The 22,552-nt window shown below is 40.9% G+C and overlaps 1 protein-coding gene across 2 annotated transcripts in view; it reads right to left on the reverse strand.

Moving 5' to 3' along the window:
• The window catches only part of DCLRE1C (DNA cross-link repair 1C), a 34,794-nt gene that overhangs the window by 3,691 nt on the left and 8,551 nt on the right, over positions 1-22,552 (reverse strand). The window contains exons 2-13 of one of the 2 annotated variants that reach the window (XM_019973092.2): positions 21,683-21,734; positions 19,044-19,128; positions 16,279-16,338; positions 14,556-14,611; positions 13,253-13,354; positions 12,780-12,852; positions 12,494-12,634; positions 8,434-8,535; positions 5,358-5,494; positions 4,320-4,374; positions 904-992; positions 321-415 (exon numbers count right to left, since the gene is read on the reverse strand). In XM_019973092.2, coding sequence (XP_019828651.2) covers positions 321-415; positions 904-992; positions 4,320-4,374; positions 5,358-5,494; positions 8,434-8,535; positions 12,494-12,634; positions 12,780-12,852; positions 13,253-13,354; positions 14,556-14,611; positions 16,279-16,338; positions 19,044-19,128; positions 21,683-21,734 — 1,047 coding nt within the window. The remainder of the gene's footprint in view (positions 1-320; positions 416-903; positions 993-4,319; positions 4,375-5,357; positions 5,495-8,433; positions 8,536-12,493; positions 12,635-12,779; positions 12,853-13,252; positions 13,355-14,555; positions 14,612-16,278; positions 16,339-19,043; positions 19,129-21,682; positions 21,735-22,552) is intronic. The other variant, XM_070800855.1, reaches the window with a different exon arrangement.

Raw genomic sequence — 22,552 nt, forward strand, 5'->3', positions numbered from 1 at the left:
CCATTATGTAGTTATGGCATCCAATAGGTGTGTAGAAAGGTGAGAAAATAAAACCTATAGTAAGGAAAAGTCAAAATTGACCCAGAAATGATAAAATATGATAGTAAATCCTCATGATCTTGGATTAAGCAATAGTTTTGCTTAGATATGACACCAAAAGCAAAAGCTATAAAAGGAATTAGATAAATTGGACTTCATCAACAGTTAAATTTTTACACTTAAGAAGACACCACAAAGACAGCTTTCCCCAGACCAGAACACCCTGAAAAGCAGCCTTGCAGGGAAACCCGTATCCATGACACCAGGGTCATTCTTCCTACCTGAGTCTAGGTGCATTGTTCTAGCTCTCTTCAGTTTTCCAAGTGGTTTGTACTTGGGCTCAGTACTTTGGGAAGATCGGCATAAAGGCTTTAAGCTGAAATAATATAAACATTTTATTTTTCCTGTTGGGAAAGCTGCTGGAATGTAAGTGTTATAGAGGTTATGAAAACCTGACTATGGGGGGTGGGAGCCACTACTATTAAAAGCAGAAAAGCAATGTTTAATAATCAAAAATACTTTCCTATAACAAAGTGGTAAATACGAGCATTTAAACAACCTCGTAGACCTCCATCCCTAATTGTAGGACTGGGGAGAGCAAAACTTTTCTCTTTGTTCTTGCACTGCAGAAAAGCAGGTCTTTATAGAGGAACACCTTCTGGCATTCAGGGAATTTCAGTATTGCAACAGCTTCCTTCTGCAGATTCCCAGAAGCCTTGAGGATTATGTAGAACACACTTGCTTGAAGAAAGCCGATGTGCCCCTAACTAGCCTGTTCCACATCCTTGCTCCCACTTTCAGCCCAAAACTATTCTCTAGGTCCATCCCATTCAACAACATAAATGCCACAGGTAGTCCACTCACATTTCTTTAACTTTATCCATAGTTGTGCCCAACGGGATGACATTTGGATAGACATTCACAGGACAGATGTAGCTCAAGAAATCTTTAATCTGGAAGAAGGAAAACAAAATGCATCAGTTATCTCTCCCATGAAAACCCTGGATGTTAAAGAAGAGCGAAGCGAGGAGAAGCTGAAGTCTCTCAAGACTGTGGCTCCCAATGTCAGCTGCACCCGGGGAGTGTCTGGGCCCTTTCAAGAAGAGATGCACAAAGTGCAGGCCCTATCCCCAAAGATCCCCTAACACCGAGCTGCATGGGGCCTGGGAAGCAGTGATTCTGGCTGCCAGTAAGGTGTGAGACACTCTGATGACTGGATTCAGAGATTCTGTCCTTCACACGACATTAGTTCCCTTACCCATAGTGACCCATTAGGTCACTCACCCACAGTAAATACCTCTCCTTCCAGGAAGTTGGAATTTAGCTGAGTATTTAATATGTACAAGGAAACAAGGTCTTCAAACTCCATTCCTTTCCTCTGACATGGAATTGTTAGCAATACACCAAGAGGAACTACACCTTTGAGATTGCCTAATTTGTTCTCAGGATTTATTCTAAACAAGGACAATGACATGCAAACATGTCATGTCATGAATGCCCTCTGCAAAGCTCGGAATGCTAAACAAGAACCTCCTCAAAACATCTCTTAACAACCCAGACGGGCTTCTGCTTTGTCACTTACTAGATCTTGGTGAGCTTGTGATTGATCTCAGTCAAGTTACCTCATGTCTCTTCGATTCTTCATCTAAGCGTATAAATGACATAACACATGTGACGTGCTTAGCCTGGTACCTAGCACGTGGTTAAATATTCAATAAAACTATTAGGAGTTGGTCATCATGGCAACACAAAGATTTTTCTTTCTTTCTGCACATGGGGAGACTGAGGCACAAAGTAAGTATTAGCACTCAACTTTTTCAAGTAAAGCACCACAAGAGGTAGGGAACTCAGCAATTATTAATAACTGGATTAAAATGGGAACCTTAATTAAGCCTGGGGGAAAGACAAAGATCCATTCTTTGGTTACTTTTCATAAACAATTTCATTTGCACTTTCAGAGCAGGCATGCAATGAAAAACCATTGTTACCTGCCCACAACCTATATGATTTGTACAATCAGTCCAAAGTTGAGGCTGGTAGAAATCTGAGGCTTTTGAAGGGAATAAGAAAGAGGAAAGGAAGGTCAAACCTACACACCAGAAACAGTTCAGGGAGACAGACACCCAGTACACTCTCCTGCTTGTCCATAGAGTCACTGCAAACGGTGGACTGCTGTTCCTGGTGGACTAACTACAGGGTTCTTGTGAGCCTCTACTCACAGCACTTTGTCAACCAATCAAATACACAATCTTGCTTTATGTGAGTTTCTCTTTAAAGATATCTTACATAATATATACTGTTGGTCCATGGACACTGAACTCATGGCCAGTGGCTCTGTAACTCACAACTGAGCAAAAATCAAACAGGTAACTCCTCCATAAGGCACACTGCAGCCTCCTTGCGCTTAGGAACACTTGCCAGCACTTCAGCATTACACCTGGGGGCTCTTTCAAACAACAAAATCACCCCAAAAGCACAAAAATGTGGAAAATGCAGCAGTAAATAGTTTAAAGGTCTCTTGTTTACAGTCTACGAGCTGAAACACGAAGGCAGGAGACCACCATGTGCGACCTGAGTCGGGAATGTGTGTGTCAGGCGAGTCCAATCCTTTGCTTCCCGGGTGTACATGTGTGCAAAGGACCACAGAGCACCATGCACACTGATGTTAAGGGTTCATACAAGTGTCAGTAAACAGGCGGGTTTGTAATAAGGAATCCACGAATAATGAGAATCAATAATACTTGGGGGCGGGGGAGGGAGAAAGGATATAGAAAACAAACCTATGGTTACCAAAGGGGAAAGGGGGCGGCAGAGGTATAAATTATGAATTTGGGATTAACAGATACACAGGATTATGTATAAAATAGATAAACAAGGACTTGCTGTAGCACAGGGAACTATATCCAGTATTTTGTAATAACCTATAAGGGAGAACAATCTGAAAAAGAATGTATGTGTGTTAAATAACTGACTCACTAAACAGTGAATTTGCTATACATTAGGAACTAACACAACATTGTAAACTAACCATACTTCAATAAAATTTTTTTTTTTTTTTAAAGAATGTCATTGCCTGGAGCTGTTCAAATCACTACCATGCCCACAGCTCACTGCTGCAGAGCTGTATCTGTGTAGCTCCAATACAAAAAATAACCATTATCAGGGAAATGCATTAAGGGCAGCAGTGGCAAAACTACAATCATATATGACAAAGCATCATAAAAAGCCAGCTTTGATCTCGCTTTTTCTCCAATATATGAAATTACTGAACCCCTGCACTTGTAAGATGCTAGCATTTACTTTGGAAATGCTTGAGAATTTTGCAAATAAATTACGTATGTCAGGCTTCCATCCTAGTAGGTCAATATCCTATATAAAAAGTATCCTCACATAACCATATTAAGTCCTCTTCAACTGAGTAATTCTGCTATACTGATCCTTACTCAGGACAGAGTGTATACCCCAATCAGCTTTGTTCTTCCACACTTCTGAATATTGAGGACTATTTTGTAAATGGCTTTTCAGTACCATCAAAATCCGGAAGGGGCCAAGAATCTGGCCAGTACCAGGCAGCTTATCATGAGGTTTTATCTGCAGTGCTCCTTCAAGTAAGATTTAAGATATTTTTTCCGTCTTTCTTCTTATTGAAGTACTCCTTCAAAAAAGATTTAAGATTTTTTTTCAATTTTTTTTATTGAAGTATAGTTTATGTACAGTATTATATGTCATAGGTATACAATGTAGTGATTCATAATTTTAACAGGTTATACTCCACTTATACAGTACTGACTATATTCCTTGTGTTGTATAATGGAGTATTTTACCTTAACTATGACTTCATTAGGGACACTTTTTTTTGTCTGTTAGCCTTTAAATTTTATTTATTAAACTATAGCTGATTTACAGTATTGTGTTCACTTCAGGTGTACAGCTTCAGATTCTGTTCCATTATAGGTCATCACAAGTCAGTGAATACAGTCCCATGTGCTGTGTAAGATTTACGATGCTTTTATGACAAACAGAACTGAAGTGGAGTATTTCAAATAAATTTAGAAAGCAAGGCAGAGAGAACACCTTAATCGTATGTTTTCTTTAATGTTTAGCTTGAAAATGGTGATGATCAGCAATTTCCTTTAGACTTAATGACATACCTCATCCACTGAGATGTCTTCCCTGCATTTCTTTAGGAAAAGCCACAGCCCACCTTGAGCAGTAGAAAAAGAGATGCCCCCAGAAGCCATGAAGGCTGCCGAGGTTCTGAGCCTATGGGATCCTCTTACCTCACTGTAGGAGGAATGAAAAGAAAAGCAGGCTCTGTAGGAACTCTCTCCAGTCCTGGTGGGAGATGCAAACACAAAATTAAAGGTCACTTGATCAAAACTAAGTTCTAAACTTCAAGTCTTTTCATGTAGGCTACTGCAGTGTGAAATCATCCTATCATCAGTAATTTCTTCCTGGCACAGGGGAGAATCCTTTCTAGAAATACAAATTTTTGTAGACATTCTGAGTAGCGAACATTAAGGAAATTTGCTAAAACACAGTGATCAGTGTGGGGCTCCTCTACTCCACCAAGGGCTCTACTTCCTACAACATCCATTCATGACTCCCCGCCAAGCAAGACACCTCAACTCTAACCCTCTTGTCTGTCTAATGCAGGTAGACCCTGGGAGATACTGGCCAATAGATAGGTTTGGAAGCAGCATTTCTTTAGTTCAAACAGAGTTTAAATTTCAGAGGTTATTTTCCACAATTGTAATGTATTCTCTTCTTGGGCTTAGGCTGCTGCTGCTGCTGCTAAGTTGCTTCAGTCATGTCCGACTCTGTGCGACCCCATAGATGGCAGCCCACTAGGCTCCTCTGTCCCTGGGATTCTCCAGGCAAGAATACTGGAGTGGGTTTAGGCTAGACTGCATTTAAACCATTGATTTAATTGATGCCTTCAAATTGTGGTGCTGGAGAAGACTCGAGAGTCACTTGGACTGCAAGGAGTTCAAACCAGTCAATCCTGACTGAATATTCATTGGAAGGACTCATGCTGAAGGTGAAGCTCCAATCCTTTGGCCACCTGATATGAAGAGTCAACTCACTGGAAGAGACATTGAGGCTAGGAAAGATTGAAGGCAAGAGGAGAAGGGAGCAACAGAGGATGAAATGGTTGGATTGCATCATCAACTCAATGGACATGAGTTTGAGCAAGCTCTGGGAGATGATGAAGGACAGGGAAGTCTGGTGTTCTGCAGTCCATGGCATCACAAAGAGTCAGAAATAACTTAGCGACTGAACAACAAGGTTTCTCTCCAAAGACACTGCTTGCTTACCTCATAATGATGTTGGTTTTTCTGGTTCTTTCTCCAAACCACATGGTAGATGGCTTAATGCTGATTGTGTGGAGTGGAATTCTATTTTTGGAAGTAATGCCACATGGTAACTTACTCCACTGAAAATATTCCTCTGCCTAAAAACATTTTAAAAATACAGAAAATCAGTTTTAACATTTTCAACAAATCTGTTTGTAGGCAGGGTCTCAAAAACAAACATAGATGGATTTTCAGACATAGATAATAGACAGACAGACATGAGGAAACAGGTAAGTCCAAAGTGAGGGACATTCTATAAGATAACTGGCCTGGGCTCTTCAAAAATGTCGCTGTAATGAAAGAAAAGCAAAAGACTGGAGACTTACTTGATCTACATCAAAAGAAACTAAGGAGATCTGAGTGAATGCAACACATGATTCTAAATAATATCCTGGGGACTTCTCTGGTGGTGTGGTGGCCAATACTCTACACTCCCAATGCAGGGGGCCCAGGTTCCATACCTGGTCAGGAAACTGGCTCCTACATGCCGTAACTGAGAGGTCATATGCCATGCTAAGATCCGGTGCATCCAAATATATAAATATATATTTCTTTAAATCCTGGACAGCCTTGCTCCTCCCTCCACAAGCCATAAAGGACACGATTAGCACAACTGGATATTTGAATATGGACGACATCACATCCAACAGTGTTGTATCGATGCTGAATTTCCTGAGTGTGAGAATTGTACTGTGGTCATATAGGAGAATGTCTTTGTTTATGGTGAAGTGTCATGACTCAGATGGGTTGGTGGGGAGTCGGAGGGAGTGGCGTGCTGGTTACACACACACAGGAGAGAGAGATGAGGCTGCCAGGAAGAAGGCATGGTGGTGTTAACACACAGTGAAATCCGGATGAAGAGGACGAGGTGCTCATATGACCCAGTGATTCCACTCCAGGGTATACATCCGGAAAAAAAAAAAAACCAAGAACACTAATTTGAAAAGATATATGCACCCCAATGATCACAGCAGCATTACTTATAATTGCCAACATGTGGAAGCAACAAGATGTGGTACGTATATACACCATGAGCTATGAGAGGGAAGTTTGGGGGAGGATGGATACATGTATATGTATGGCTGAGTCCCTTCACAGTTTACCTGAAACTATCACAACGCTGTTAAGTGGTTATACCCCAATACAAAATAGAAAGTTAGAAAAAAAAATAATACAAAACAAGAGCATTATCACCTCAACTAATGTGGATAATGTGCCGTAAGAAAAGAATGAAATTTTGCCATTTGCAACAATGTGCATGGACTTGTAGGGTATTATGTTAAGTGAAATAAGTCAGACAGAAAGACAAATACTATATGATATCACTTATTTGTAGAATCTAAAAAATACAACAAACTAATGAACACAACAAAAAACAAGCAGACTCACAGACACAGAGAACAAACTAGTGTTAACAGTGGGGAGAGGAGGGGGAGGGGCAGATAGGAGTAGAGGATTAAGACGTATAAACTATTAGGTATAAAATGAGCCACAAGGACATACTGTACAGCATGGGGAAACAGAGCCAATATTTTATAGTAACTATAAATGGAGTACAACCTCTAAAAACTGTGAATCAGTATACTGTACACCTGCAACATGTAATACTGTACATCAACTATACAAAGTGTAGCACTCAGTTGCTCAGTCACATCTGACTCTTTACAGCCCCATGGTCTGTAGCTCACCAGGCTCCTCCAACCATGAAGTTGTCCAGACAAGAATACTGGAGTGGGTTGCCATTTTCTATACCAAGCAAAAGGAAATCTGCCAATTAAGACATTTATGGGGTGTTGTTGGGGAAAAGACTACAAGTCCCACAGAAAAAGGACAAAACAGTTTCTACTTTGTATCAACATTATTTTTATCCATCCATTAAATAACTGCATGGTGTGTGTCTGTGTTTGTGTGTATATATACATAAACAAAATGATGAAGTAAATTCATGACGTAAATTATAATATGAAGCTGAACAATCATCAAAAGAATTTCTTAGCTCGTATCTCTCCTGTGGTGGTTTGAAATAGAATACTCCATGGTAAGAATAACAATCTTTTTTTTAAATTTTGCTTTACTTTAGGACAAAGAAACTTTAGGATTTTGGCTGATGGAGTTACATAGTATTACTACTACAGTGATTATCCAAATGTATAAATGTGCTATTTACTAAAATAAAAATTACTCAGCATTTGAATGCCAAGATTAAAAATTTAGAGAAAAATTATGATCACACAAACCCTCTGCATTTGACGGTCACTAATTAGTAGTTGAGTTACACTGAATGACTATATAAATTAAAATGGAACTGTTAAAGCCAAATTCAAAATTGAATCCCTGGCAGTTAATAAGAGAAGGAAGTTCTATGATGGCATCAGAAAGTCAATTACCAGTGAGTTTCAAAGACACTAAAAATATTCATTTGAAACTGGATCACCAATACACGTAACTACTTCCAAATTTAAGGGACTTCCCTGATGCTCCAGTGATTAAGACACCACACTTGCAATCCAGGGGGTTGGGTTTGATCCCAGGTTGGGGAACTAATATCCTGAATACCGTGTGGTGTGGCCAAAAAATTTAAAAAAAAATCAAAGCAAAGTTATATTTAGATATTTACCTCAAATGAGAAAAAAAATAAAGTTTATAAATATGCATGTGTCATGAGTTTCAAAAGTAAACCACAATGGATGGTGATTACCTTTTGTTAAATTTTCAATTATAAGCTCTGATGTTACTACTTTCCTTACAAATAAATTGTTCGTTACATAATTCATTACAAATAAACATATATCAATTGTATAAATATATTTCATTAGAAATTACAAGTATCTGTGTCTGTTTACTAGTTAGGTTTATGATAACGGAATATAGTGATGTAACGCTGCATGACCCTGATCTAATGCCGGGATCTCAGCCTCACTTTTCACATTTGGAAATTGAAGAGCCTACAAAATGGGATTTCTGAGGTTCCTTCTGAATCTAAAATTTTGGTTTCTGTGAATCATACAAACAGTAAGAAAAAGAGTTCACCATGTACCTTTGGATGTCGACACGCATGGATCTGAGTGTCACGGTCTGTTGTCAGATGATGGAGAATGTCAGGCATGTTTCGAAACATGTCTAGTTTATCCACATGAACCTGAGGAAAACAACACAAATAAGCACATTATTGGAATTGTATTTCCTGTAAATAAAGTATCCAAGGGTAAATCGGGCAGGGGTAAATCATCCAGTTAGAAAATAACTTTCTTCTTCCTCAAAGCCTAGTTTTCAACTCTTTCAATGCCTTTTAGTATCTGCCAGGACATCAAGATCCCATGCCCTGCAATCAGCGTTACTGCCCACTGTGGGTGGCAGTGAAAAGTGTGGTGACTTGGCTGGTGGATTTCATTGGATCCGTGCATCAAGTCATTCAATTCATATTTCTTGTACACCTGTTCTACATCATGCTTTATTCTAAGTATTGGGTTTATTGCAGTGTACATAGCAGACGAAAACAATCAAGACGAAAACTTCCCTAGTGGTACAGTAGGTAAAAATCTGTCTTCCAATGCAGGGGAAAGGGGTTTGAGCCCTGATCCAGGAAGATCTCACATCCAGCGGAACCAGCTAAGTCTGTGTGCCACAACACCTGAGCCCGAGGGCTTCAACTACTGAAGCCTGCCTAAAGCCTGTGCTCTGTAAGAAGAGAGGCACCACAATAAGAAGCCTGCACACTGCAATGACGGGTAACCCTACTGCTGCTGCTGCTAAGTCGCTTCAGTCGTGTCCGACTCTGTGCGACCCCATAGACGGCAGCCCATCAGGCTCCCCCGTCCCTGGGATTCTCCAGGCAAGAACACTGGAGTGGGTTGCCATTTCCTTCTCCAATGCATGAAAGTGAAAAGTGAAAGTGAAGTCGCTCAGTTGTGTCCGACTCCTAGCGACCCCATGGACTGCAGCCCACCAGGCCCCTCCGTCCATGGGATTTTCCAGGCAAGAGTACTGGAGTGGGGTGCCGTTGCCTTCTCCAAGGGTAACCCTACTTACTGCAAAAGAGAAATCCTGAGAGCAGCAATGAAGAACCAGTTAAACCAAAAATTAAATAAATAATATAATAATAATTTTTAAAAAAGAGTCACTTGCTCATGGAATTCCTTAGCAGGTTTAGTCCGTAGGACTTGGTGCTTTCACTGCCAGGGCCCAGGTTCGATTCCTGATCAGGGAATTAAGAGTCTGCAAGCAGTGAGGCATGACCAATGAATAAATAAATAAATAAAATGTTTAGAAAAGGACTCACTTGCTCACGAAAACACACACAACATGCTGTATACCGGCAGCTGGCAGGAGGGGAGGCCAGCAGGAAGAGGAAGCAGAGACCCAGATCCTCCCTTTCCACACTCTTCTTTATTGGGTGAAAGGAGGACTCTGGCAGATGCAACAAAGCAAAACAGAACAAAGCTCAGCCACCTTCAGAATTTTAAAGCTAATACATTTTAAATGGTTAAAACCAACATGTCAGTTTTACTTAAATCTTCTGGGTATTTTAGAGTAAACAACAAGTACCTAAACTGATACAAGGATAATGAAATGGCACCCTCCCCAAAGCATTCTAATTTTGAAGTCTGAATAACAAAACAGATTAGACTAATGTTAAATCAGTGTGGAAATTAAATACCCAGACAGGTGTAGAAAGAATCCAAGCCTGACTGTGACTTAGCCTTATTCCTCTCGCTGCCTGTTTTCCTAATGACTAACAAGAAGAAACAACAAATGGATTTTTCTGGCCTAAGGAGATAAAAAGAGGTAAATTCTGAGATGTACAGAGAGAGACAGGGAAATTTTCATCCGCACGAAAATGAAGGTGCTTGAAAAGGTTGCTATAAATCAACCCTCAGATCTCATCTCTCAGATCCCTCTGTCAAAAAACCTCACTCTTCTCCCCTTTTCTGTGTGCTCTTTTCCCACCAGGCATGTAGGATCTTAGTTCCTCAACCAGGGATCGAACCTGTGCTCCCTGCACCAGGAGTGCAGAGTCTTAACCACTGGACTGCCAGGGAAGTCCCTATACTCCCTTGTCTCTAAAGTTGTTTCTGTTCCCTACAGAGGGATTAAGAGACTGGCAAGAGGGCTCACTCCAGGGTCACTTTCCTAGGACCTGCCTCCTCTCCACCATCCCTGGGCACCTCCTAGGCCCAGGGTTTCTCCCTGCCAGGCCTCAGAGCTGGAGCTTCCAGTCTTGTAGATTTCACACACCACTGAAATTCACAAAATAAATTCAGGATTGACAGGTGGTGGCTAGCTTTATATTTTGCCAGGAAAGGACATGAGGGGGAAAAAAAGCAGACTGTAAAATATGCAAGTTTGCGCACACACACAACATATAATTACTGTGATTTTTATTTAAAAGGCCATTTTAACACCAAAAACACATAGGAACCACAATCTCAGAATGAAAGCAAATCTGTCCCAAAATGGAGAATTGGGAGCTTTATGCCAAAAATATTGGACAGGAAAACTTAAGGAAGGAAGAAATTAAGGAAAGAAGGACTTAGGAAGTAAGGCTTATGGAGAGCTGCAGAAATTGTTTAAATTTCAAATGTAAAAGCACTAAACCTTTTTAGTTTTACTAAATTGTGTTGTATATAAGTTAAGTTCACGGCAGAAGTCTGTTAACCAGAGGATCAATAAAAGATGCCAAATGAAGCAGAATTTAAACGTCCAACTCGTTCCAGCATTTGTTTTGTTCAGAGCTACCAGCAAAAATCCATCTTCTCTCAGGGGCCGTGGGCACTGCCAGAAGCACTCTGCTCACCTTGTTGCCGGGGTTCCCAAAAGCCCAGCACTCAGCTCCCATGGAAGGGACAGGTGAATACTGACTCCCAGCCTGACCTGACGTGTTTCCCTCAAGGGGAAGGGGCTTAGTGCCCCAGGACAGTATTCTCCATACACTTTTGACCATGATCTCCAGTAAGAAATACTTTTTGAACTGTGATCTTTTCCCAAGCTGGCGATTTGTGGCACACTCCTTTCTCAGGATACTGGGCAGAGGCAGAGCCGCAGCCCCTGGTCAGGCACGCAATCGTGAGGGTGAACAGCTCACACACTTATGGTATGCTGTAAGTGAAAACCAGAATGGTTGTATGTCCAGAACACACAACCATTCTGGTTTTCACTTACAGCATACAATAAGTTACACGAGACTCCCAACACTTCATTTAAAATAGGCTTTGTGTTAGACAGTTTTGTCCAACTGTAGGCTAATCTGTGTTCGGAGGACATTTCAGGTAGATGAGGCTAAGCTATGATGTTCAGTGGGTCTTGGCTATTAAAGGAATTTTTGACTTAATGGTAAGCAATGGACTTAGCAGGACAAAGCCCTGTGGTTAACTCGAGGAAGGTCTAGATAGGCATGTGTCTGATTCCTGACGTAAATTTTCACAAGACAGTGATTACTCTTAACTGTAAGCAACTCCCTCAGATATTTCCTAGTTCAAATGTATTCTCATTGCTGGTCACAAACACTAAATTTCATGACCCGCGATTTTGAAAAAAATACGTCCTTTAGGGGACTTCTCACCAAAGGGCTGTTCCCACTGTCAACTCTCCCAAGAGGAAGCAAATAAAGATGACAAAGGCTGTGTTCAGGGCTTCCCTGCTGGCTCAGTGGTGAAAAATCCACCTGCCAGTGCAGGAGACACATGTTTGATCCCTGATCCAAGAAGATTCCACATGCCACGGAGCAATTAAGCCCATTCGCCACAACTATTGGGCCTGTGCAGCACAACTACTGAGCCCAGGTGCCACAACTACTGAAGGCTGCGTGCCCTGGAGCCTGCGCGCCACAACAAGAGAAACCCACAACAAGAGGAACCTCTGCAAGGAGAGGCCCATGCACCGCAGTGAAGAGTAGCCCCAGCCTGCCACAACTAGAGAGAACCCCACACAGCAACCAAGACCCAGCACAACCAAAAATAAATTAAGTCATTAAAGACTGCATTCATCTTTTATGGTTTTCAGTCTAGGGGATGCTGGGAGCGGGCATGAGAAAGGGGAGGAGAGGAGGAGATGGGAGGATGGAAGCTCAGAGCAACAGAAAAGAAAGAGTCGTCAGGTACCTGGAGTCCAAACTCCTCGCTGAGGTTGGTGAAGAGATACTCGTAACCATAGGCAGCCTTGCAGTTCAGCCACACCACGTGGTAGGGGCTCCGTGAGATCCAGCTTCGGACCAGCTCCATGATTCCACGCAGGCACTCCTCCTGGGCAGGAAGGTTCAAAGGCAGTTAATACTGCTCCACGCCCAGGCTTCCCAGATACCCACGGCAACAGGAACAATTAACATCTCATCTGTTACTCCCCAAACCACCCTCTTAAGAAATACAGCTGTGCTCCAAGGAGACATACCCGACTAGGAATTTGATAGTATTTTGGGTTGCAGAAAGTTGTGTCTAAGTACACACTCTGGATGTCTTTCACTCTGAAAACAAAATTCAAACAAGGGGGTGTGATTCATTTCACGGGAAATAAAATACGAAGCCTACACTGTCAGTTATTTTACAGTTTGTTTTGTCATTTGGATTTTTTTCTTATATCAACTTTGTTGGGAAATGATTTCCATATGATGAAATAATACAGCTCTTGCATATATAGTTCAGTGAATTTAGACCAATTCATGTAATTACCACCTTGATCAACACATGGAATGTTACCATCCCCTCATTTCAAGAGGAAAAAGGTGCCTTTCTATTACAAATATTATTATAATCCAATTAGATTTCTAAGAGAAACAAAGCCTGGTATTTAGTGGGGAGAAATGAACAATAAAACCTTTAAAACAATGCAGTCATTAGGTTCCAGAACTCCACAAAGCCCAGTACCTGCCCCCAGAGTGCAGAAGCTCCATTCTGGCAGCTTCTCCTTTAGCCAATCTGAAGTCTCCTGTGTACAAGACAGTTCCATTGTTGCCCTGAAATAAAAACCTGGAAAGAAAATAGATCTCAGTGGCTTCTAAGTCTCATACAAAATTCTAGTAAATTTATTCTAAATCCATATACTAAATATATGTGCTGTGCTTAGTCACTCAGTCATCTCCGACTCTTTGCAACCCCATAGACTATAGCTCTCCAGGCTCCTCGTCCATGGGTATTCTCCAGGCAAGAATACTAGAGTGGGTTACCATGCCCTCCTCCAGGGGATCTTCCCAACCCAGGGACTGAACCCAGGTCTCTCACATCACAGGCAGATTCTTTACCATCTGAGCCACCAGGGAAGCCCAAGTATACTGGAATGGATAGCCTATCCCTTATCCAGGGGATCTTCCCGACCCAGGAATCAAACCAGGGTCTCCTGCATTATAGATGAATTCTTTTTTTTTTCTTTTATAATTTTTTTATTTATTTGTTTTTGTCTGTGCTGGATCTTCCTTGCTGCATGGGCTTTCTCTAGTTTCAGTTCGCAGGCTTCTCATTGAGGTGACTTCTCTTGTTGCAGAGCACAGGCTCAGTAGTCGTGGCTCATGGGCTTAGTTGTCCGGCAGCATGTGGGATCTTCCCAGACCGGGGATTGAACCTGTGTCCCCTGCATTGGCAGGCAGATTCTTTACCACTGAGCCACCAGGGAAGCCCTGCAGGTGAATTCTTTACCAGTTAAGCTACCAGGGAAGCCCACTAAATATATACTAAATACAAATATATACTAAATCCATAGCCCATGTTGCCTGCCAAACACAGCTGCTGTGATACGGTGCTGATGTAATTCCCAAAGTGTTAAACCACACTGAACCCTCAGCTGCCACGTCTTCCCAAAGAGGGAAAACATAACATGGTGGAGATATCGCTGAGTTTGCAAGAGATGTCCCCTAAAATGCATCAGCACCTTTGACTGTATACAGGAGAAATCTTTTTCTCCTGCTCATGGAGAAAAAGATCCATATGATGAGAAAATGCAAAGCCCGTGGAAAGATTGCTACTGAAGTCTTCCATTGTAAGAAAGCCACATTTTGAACATAACCTGTGCCCCGGTCCCCCCTAGTTTAACCCTGGAAATAAAGGTTAAAAGAATTGCCATCACAAGAAGCAAATCTCCTGGTACACGTTATTTTCTAGACCCTACAAGTTTATTTCTACAAATGTAATACATATCAACACAAAATAAATGGGCAAAACAGATGAACCCCCTTACATAACTGATCCTGGGCAATGACCAGCAGGTAAAAGAGTCACAACAATCTCTTCCTTCTAAAAAGAAAGAAAAAAAAATAATAATAGAAGTTATCATTAGGACCCAGCTAAACAAAGCCCTCCTGAGTAGAACGTACACAAGTACTTCTCAAGAACTTGCTATATCTTGCTCCTTTCCCCACTCTCCAAATCCTGGAAACAAGTGGAATCCTTATTCACAAAACAAATGGTTAAAAGTAGAGTTCCAATGCAACACAGCATTTCCACTCTTGGGAAGAAAGAAATGAAGTGACGGGCCTAGAGATTGTCATACTGAGTGAGGGAAGTCAGGCGGAGAAGAAATATCACATCCCTTACATGCAGGATCTAAAAAGAAATGATAAAAATGAACCTATTTACAAAACAGAAGCAGACTCAGAGACTTAAAGAATGAACTTATGGTTACCAGTGGGGAAGAATGGGGGGAAGGGAAGGGATAGTTAGGAAGTTTGGATGGACAACAACACTATGCTGTATTTAAAATGGATAACCAACAAGGTCCTGCTGTATAGCACAGGGAACTCTGCTCAATGTTATGTGGCAGCCTGGATGGGAGGGGAGTCTGGGGGAGAATGGATACATGTGTATGTATGGCTGAGTCCCTTCGCTGTTCACCTAAAACCATCACAACATTGTTAATCAGCTATGCTCCATCATGGCAACTCCTCCAGTTATGTTTGTTCCCCAGGCCCCTTTAAAACAGGCTCTCCCACTGGTTGGAGCTGGAGACAAACACACAAGCCTCAGTGTGTGAGAAGAAACAGAAAGGACCAGAGTCAGGCGGCAGGACTCTGACCACTGGGGGCCACCTGCTGCCTGCTGCCCAATTCTGAGAAGGCCACTCACTAACACAGGCCGCCAGGGACTGAGAGCATCTCCCCAAAGTGCCAGCTAATGGAGCTCAGGATGGCATTCAGGAAGGTTCTAGGCCATCCCTTCCCTCTCCCTCGGAACAGTTACTGTAAAAGTACTTCAATGTCTGATCTCCTCCAGGGAGGACATGTGAAAAGTCCGTCCCTGTCCCATGACAGCCACACCACCAAGGACACTCTTCAGATTTCAACGCGTCAACAAAGCAGGTTCTAATTGGGCTAAATGCTAACTGGATTTGCTGTAAGACAGGAAAATACCTCCCTGCCCGATGTATAATTTGAGATAAAAATAAATACATACATAAATGGTGGGTCTTCAATCCTAGTTACTATTAAAAAAAAATTGAATGCACAACACGAAAGTACCTGCGTTTGAATTTAAGGACAAAAAAATAAACTAGATCCACTTGAACAATGTCTTTTTCTTGAATAAGAAAATGATTCAGAAAAAAAATCACAATATACATAAATTTGCTGCAAAAACATTAAACACTGTTTTATATACCTAGCATTAGAATAAACAATACACGTGGCAGTCATACTACATAGTAATCATACCATTACTATGGCACTCCTATAACTAGCATGTGACGCTAATAGAAGCAGTTCTGTCCTTAGAATTGGATAGAAGCAATGTTCAGTCCCTTAGACGTAGAAAATAAATACATCACAAACTTTTTTTTTTCCTTACAAACTTATTCATTTACTATAAATTTTATTTCTGGCTAAATGAGCATTCAAAATCAAGGAGAAAGATAATCATTTAATGCTAAATAACAATTTTTAGAAATACAATATTTAATATTTAGTTACCTCGCCTGATGCTTCATCGACTAAAGATATCTGGGTAGGAGTTTCAATTTCAATTGATACCTATTAAAATAAGACATCAGGTATATATCATATTGTACACAGTCTTTCATGACTTTATATGCCTTTGCCATCTAAACACAGAAAGGGAACTAAGAGATATTACAGACTCTCAGTGGAACAATTTCTGATTTCACTATAAAAACAGTTTTACAGCTTGAAAACATGATAAAGTTAAAATTACACCTTTCTTGAAGTTGATATGGCAATATGCATATATTGGATGCCTTACAAACCTGTACATCCTCTGACACAGCATTTCTACTATGAATTCAATTTCCCCCCTTTACCTCCCCAACCCTCCCATTCCCATTGAACTTGAGTCTTTGTACAACATGTAGTCACATGTTCTTTGTATTTAGATTTTCTGCTGCAGAACACAGTCTGCCATCAGTCTGTGATGTGTTGGCCTAATTCACAGATTCAAGAAGCTATCCGCACATTTCATAGAATGGCAACCAGCACAGAGAGGCATTCAGTAAGTCGTTGATGAATGAAGATAATTTCTCATCTTTTTAGTCCACTGATATCATAATACCTTCAGTGAGGTTCAGGTGTGAAAATAACTTTCACTTTTGGATTAAACACACAGTATTCATGATGTACTATTTTTTTAATACTGTTAGATTCAGTAATTAGGATGTTCAAATGTGCTCATATAGAAATGGCCTTTTTTCCCCATGTATTATCATTATCCATTTGACAGTGAGGTTGAGCAGCTTATCTTTTTATTCTCTCCTACAGTAGGGATTATTTGTTCTTTGAATATTTGGCAAAAGGCAAGATAAAACCATCTGGGCCTGAGGCTTTTTTTGAAGAAGAGATCTTTGAAAACTGCTTTAATGTCTTTGATGGCTACTTCTTTATCTTTTCCTGCCTCAATTTGGGATTTTCCTACTTTTCCAGGTATTTATCCACTCTAGCTAAATTATCAAATATACTGTATTAATTTTCAAAACAAGGCACTGCTGTTTATTAAGTTATTTTCCTTTATATCATGTTATTTTTATATGCATCTTTGTTTTTTCAGTCTTGGCAGAAGTTTATTTCTCTACAGACCAGCTTTTACTTTTATTCATCTTCCTTTTTATTTTCTGTGGTAGTTTATTTTCTATGGTAGGTAGGGTAGAACCCAGGCAGGGACAAAGTGGCTTGTGTGGCCTGAGAAAATGGGAGTGAGTGGTCCTGATTTTTACTGTGGTTACAGGGTGGGCCTGGGATTGCATCTTAGAATGCCATGTAGGTGCCAAGGAAGGTGTAGACTTTTTTAAAAACCAGTTTGCCCACAGGTAGGGCAGAAGGGAAAGGTGGACATGGGAACTGAAAGTTGCCAGCAGTCAGACATCAAACAGACTCCTGTTCAGAACTCTCTGCTGCTGCTGCTAAGTCGCTTCAGTCGTGTCCGACTCTGTGCGACCCCATAGACGGCAGCCCACCAGGCTCCCCCGTCCCTGAGATTCTCCAGGCAAGAACACTGGAGTGGGTTGCCATTTCCTTCTCCAATGCATGAAAGTGATAAGTGAAAGTCAAGTCGCTCAGTCGTGTCTGACTCTTCACAACCCCATGGACTGCAGCCTACCAGGCTCCTCCGTCCATGGGGTTTTCCAGGCAAGTGTACTGGAGTGGGGTGCCATTGCCTTCTCCGGAACTCTCTGCTAGCTCCCCCAAGTATTGATGGTTTAATCCATATAACAACCCCTAATTCTATCTACTCATTGCGGTTGTTTCTCCAATCAATCACTGAGTGATCAGGGACTACTATATCTGGTCTGATGCTATTTTGTTAGTTGCATATATGTTGATATCTTTTCTCTTTTTTTTGGCTGCACTTTGCAGCTTGCAGGATCTTAGTTCCCCAACCACCAAGTGGCATCTTCTTGATACTTTTAAGAGGTTGTCCCTTTGAATAGTAAAAACACAGTCTTTGAAATTAATGATATTTTTTGCCTTCAACTCTCTGCGTGATGTAATAGTTGCTACTCTGGCATTTTTAGTGTCTAATTTTCAGTATATCTTTTCCCTTTTTTTTTTTTCTCCCACTTCAACCTGAACTTTTCCTTTAGTGTTATCTATGTGTCTTGTAGATCAAAACTTGGGGATCTATTTTTTTTAACCTAAATCAAGAATTTGTCTTCTGATCAAAAGTTGAAATAAATCCATTTATATTTAGAGCAATTACTGTTATGACATAACCTTGCCTGCCATCTTCACATTTTCATACCATGCTTTGTTTTTCTCACCTTTACTATAACTTTCTATTGGAGATATCCATTTTATATGGCCAGATTCAAAATTATCCATTCTACTTTTATTTTGGTTCTTTATTATAAATAATGTTATGTTTATTTTTCTTATTTTTCCTAATCTATTCCATGATCTAAATAAAAGGTTTATTAGTTCTGTCAATAAACAGTTTACACTTTAAAGCATTAAAATGCAACTCAGAAAGACACCTTGTGAGATTAGACAAAACTAAGCATCTAGGTCATCATGTTGGGGGACAAGAAAGAAAAATCAACAACAATAAAATGTCAACTTCTTCTAAACTAATGAATTGCAAAGGCTGAATATTGACATGGTGGTTACTGTAGATAAATACATTGCGAGGAAGTGGGCTTTGAATAACGACAATATTTTGTTCAATACACCTCAAAAAATATTTTCCACTTGAAAAAAAGAATTAGTATCATTCAAAAAATAAAACTTACAATTCGTTTCTCCCAAAACCTGTACTTCGGGCTTGTTAACAACAACTCTTTAGTAACAGGTGAACAGTATAAGCAAACCTTCAAGCTGGGGAAAAAGACAAAAGAAAAAAGTCATTTGAGCGCAATTCAAAATGAGCCGCCGTCTGGGTGACTAGGAAATATGTTTCAATGTGTGTCAGTTGTCTCGAATAAATCAGAAACTGCGCTGACACAAACATATTAGAATAGCTCCCAGCAGGCCAACAGTCCAATGACCACTTCAGTCGCATGATGGTGTAAAGGGACAGACAAGAAGCAGAAGACAGATCGGACGGGGCCCTCTGACCTCCTCAAAGGCTGGTCCTCACCATTCTCATCTTAAATAAATGAATTTTACAGGATTAGCTGTGTCTGGAGAGATACGTGAGTAAACTACCTCTGCAGAAGGGGCAAGGGGACAGAAGACATCTGCCTTGTACTTCATATAAATCTATTCCATTTATGTTTTTAGTTGGTAGAAATCAATTTCATGACAAACTGTAAAACTTCAACACTCCAATTTCAGTTCAGTTCAGTTGCTCAGTTGTGTCCGACTCTTTGCGACCCCATGGACTGCAGTACGCCAGGCTTCCCTGTCCATCACCAACTCCTGGAATTTACTCAAACTCATGTCCATTGAGTCAGTGATGCCATCCAACCATCTCATTCTCTGTCGTCTCCTTCTCCTCCTGCCTTCATTCTTTCCCAGCATCAGGGTCTTTCTTCGCATCAGGTGGCCAAAGTATTGGAGTTTCAGCTTCAATATCACCCCTTCCAATGAATATTCAGGACTGATTTCCCCTAGGATGGACTGGTTGGATCACCTTGCAGTCCAAAGGACTCTCAAGAGTCTTCTCCAACACCACAGTTCAAAAGCATCAATTCTTCGGCACTTAGCTTTCTTTATGGTCCAACTCTCACATCCATACATGACTACTGGAAAAACCATAGCTTTGACTAAACGGACCTTTGTTGGCAAAGTACTATCTCTCCTTTTTAATATGCTGAGGTTTAATATGCTAGGTTGGTCATAACTTCTCTTCCAAGGAGCAAGTGTCTTTTAATTTCATGGCTGCAGTCACTATCTGCAGTGATTTTGGAGTCCAAAAAAATAAAGTCTGTCACTGTTTCCATTGTTTCCCCATCTATTTGCCATGAAGTGATGGGACCAGATGCCATGATCTTAGTTTTCTGAACGTTGAGTTGTAAGCCAACTTTTTTACTCTCTTCTTGCACTTTCATAAAGAGGCTCTTTAGTTCTTCTTCACTTTCTGCCATAAGGAATCAGCCTTCAATGCAGGAGACCCTGGTTCAATTCCTGGGTTGGGAAGATCCGCTGGAGAAGGGAAAGGCTACCCTCTCCAGTATTCTGGCTCTGGAGAATTCCATGGACTAGTAATAATTCCATGTATTAGTCCATGGGGTCGCAGAGAGTCGGGACACTCCAATTTAGAGGTTAGGAATGCAGTCTATGGTAGATCATACTTTCCAAAGATGGCCATGTTAACCATATATCCCCCCAACCACACACAGCCTTCTTAACAAAATGGTCATGGAACTTCCACTGACAGGAGGGATCTGTGTTGACCTCCCCTTGAATCTGAACCAACAGAATGTAATGGAAGTAATACTGTAGGGCTTCCGAGTCTAGATCTCTGGACAATATGGCTGCCGCTAGCTCTCTTTTATAGGTATCTGGTGGCCAGATGGTCAAGAATTTGCCTGCAATGCAGGAGACCTAGGTTCAATCCCTGGGTGGATTGATACCTTGGAGAAGGAATTGGCAACCCACTGAAGTATTCTTGACTGGAGAATCCCAAGGACAGAGGAATGTGGTAGGCTATGTCCACGGGGTCGCAAAATTGAGTCCGACACAATTGAGCAACTAACACAGCTCTCATTTGGGATGTACACTTTTTTTTTCCTTTAAAAACTCCAGCTATCCTGAAACCACTATGCTGAAGAGATATTTTTAGAGGTGGAGATACCCAAAGGGCCCCAACTGTTTGAGTCTGCCTAACTCAGGTGTCAGACATTGAATGAATAAGCCTCCAGACGTAACGCCAGCCCCATATAATACCCAGTCAGGCAGAAACCAGCCATCCCCACTATGCCCTGTCAGAGCTCCTGACCCTCAGAAACAGAATAGAGACAGAATACATGATTAGGGTTACTTTAAGCCACTGAGCTTGTGGGTAGTTTGCTACGCAGCAATAGATGACTAATATACCGGCTCTAAAATCCAACAGACCTGGCGGGAGTCCTGGTCCCCTGCATTACTAGCTGTGTGACCTTGGGCAACTCATCTAACCCCTCTGGTTCCTCAGTTTCCTCATCCATAAGATAGAATTGATTTTACAACCAAAAGCTAAACAATGATGGCAGAAGTCAGAAGACAGGTTATCTGTGAGTGGGAAAGACCGAGTTGGGGAGGGACAGAGTTCTGTACCAGGTGAGTGCTGTTGTTTCTCAGGCTGGGCAGAAGCTGCACATGTGTATACTTGTGAAAGTCCATCAGACTGTTTCCTTATGATGTAAGTACTTTCCTACGTAGAGGTTACAGGTCAATTAAAAGTTTTACTTAAAAAAGCCCACACAAATAAATAGCAAGAAAAAATTACCTGCATTCCAACCTTCTTTTCAAGCTAGGGGCTCTTAATCCTTTCATATGATCTGAAAACATAAAAGAATCAGATATCATAAATACATTATTTTTTCAGAGGATTCCTTGACCCAGGGAAACTGAGTTGTCTGTTGTTTATAGATTTCCTTTTAAGAGAAAATAAATGAGAGTTTCACTTTTATAGGAGCATTGATTTGTATGAGCTCTTGCTTCTGCAAGTGAAGAATCCACCGAAAACAGGACAAGAACCACCAAAGTTGACCATCTCTGAGCCAACAGAAGCCATTTAAAAGGAGAATGAGCCTCTGTATCTTAGGGCAGAGTCTAAATCACTTGGAGTAGCCACAGAAGAATGCATGACCAGAGTCTCATTTGGAACTGCTTCCATCATTTTCCTCTACTCTCTTTTATTTCAATCCAACCATCTTTGGACCATGCTCTCTCTAACCCCTTCAATTCTAGTCACTAAGTTAGTCCATCTGGAAATTCAAGTTTGCTTCCATGGAATCCTTGAGGAAACCATACAGGCTTAGGCCAGAAGAAGAAGAGTTTCATTAACTTCTCAGCCAACTGTGACTGCTGGGTTGAAAATCATTAAAGAGACACTGGACTTAAACAAACATTAGAGTAGATGAACTTCACAGATATATACAGAACGTTCCATGCAAAAGCAATAGAACACACATTCTTCTCAAATGCACAGGGAACACTGTCCAAGACATGCACATATTAGGCCACAAAATGAGTCTCAATATATTTAAGAAGATTGAAATCATATCAAGCATCTTTTCCAACTACAATGGTATAAAACTAGAAAGAAAATTAATTACAAGAAACCTGGAAAATTCACAAATATATGGAGATTAAA

Source organism: Bos indicus, chromosome 13 (assembly GCF_029378745.1).
Source record: "Bos indicus isolate NIAB-ARS_2022 breed Sahiwal x Tharparkar chromosome 13, NIAB-ARS_B.indTharparkar_mat_pri_1.0, whole genome shotgun sequence".
Taxonomy (NCBI): Eukaryota; Metazoa; Chordata; class Mammalia; order Artiodactyla; family Bovidae; genus Bos; species Bos indicus.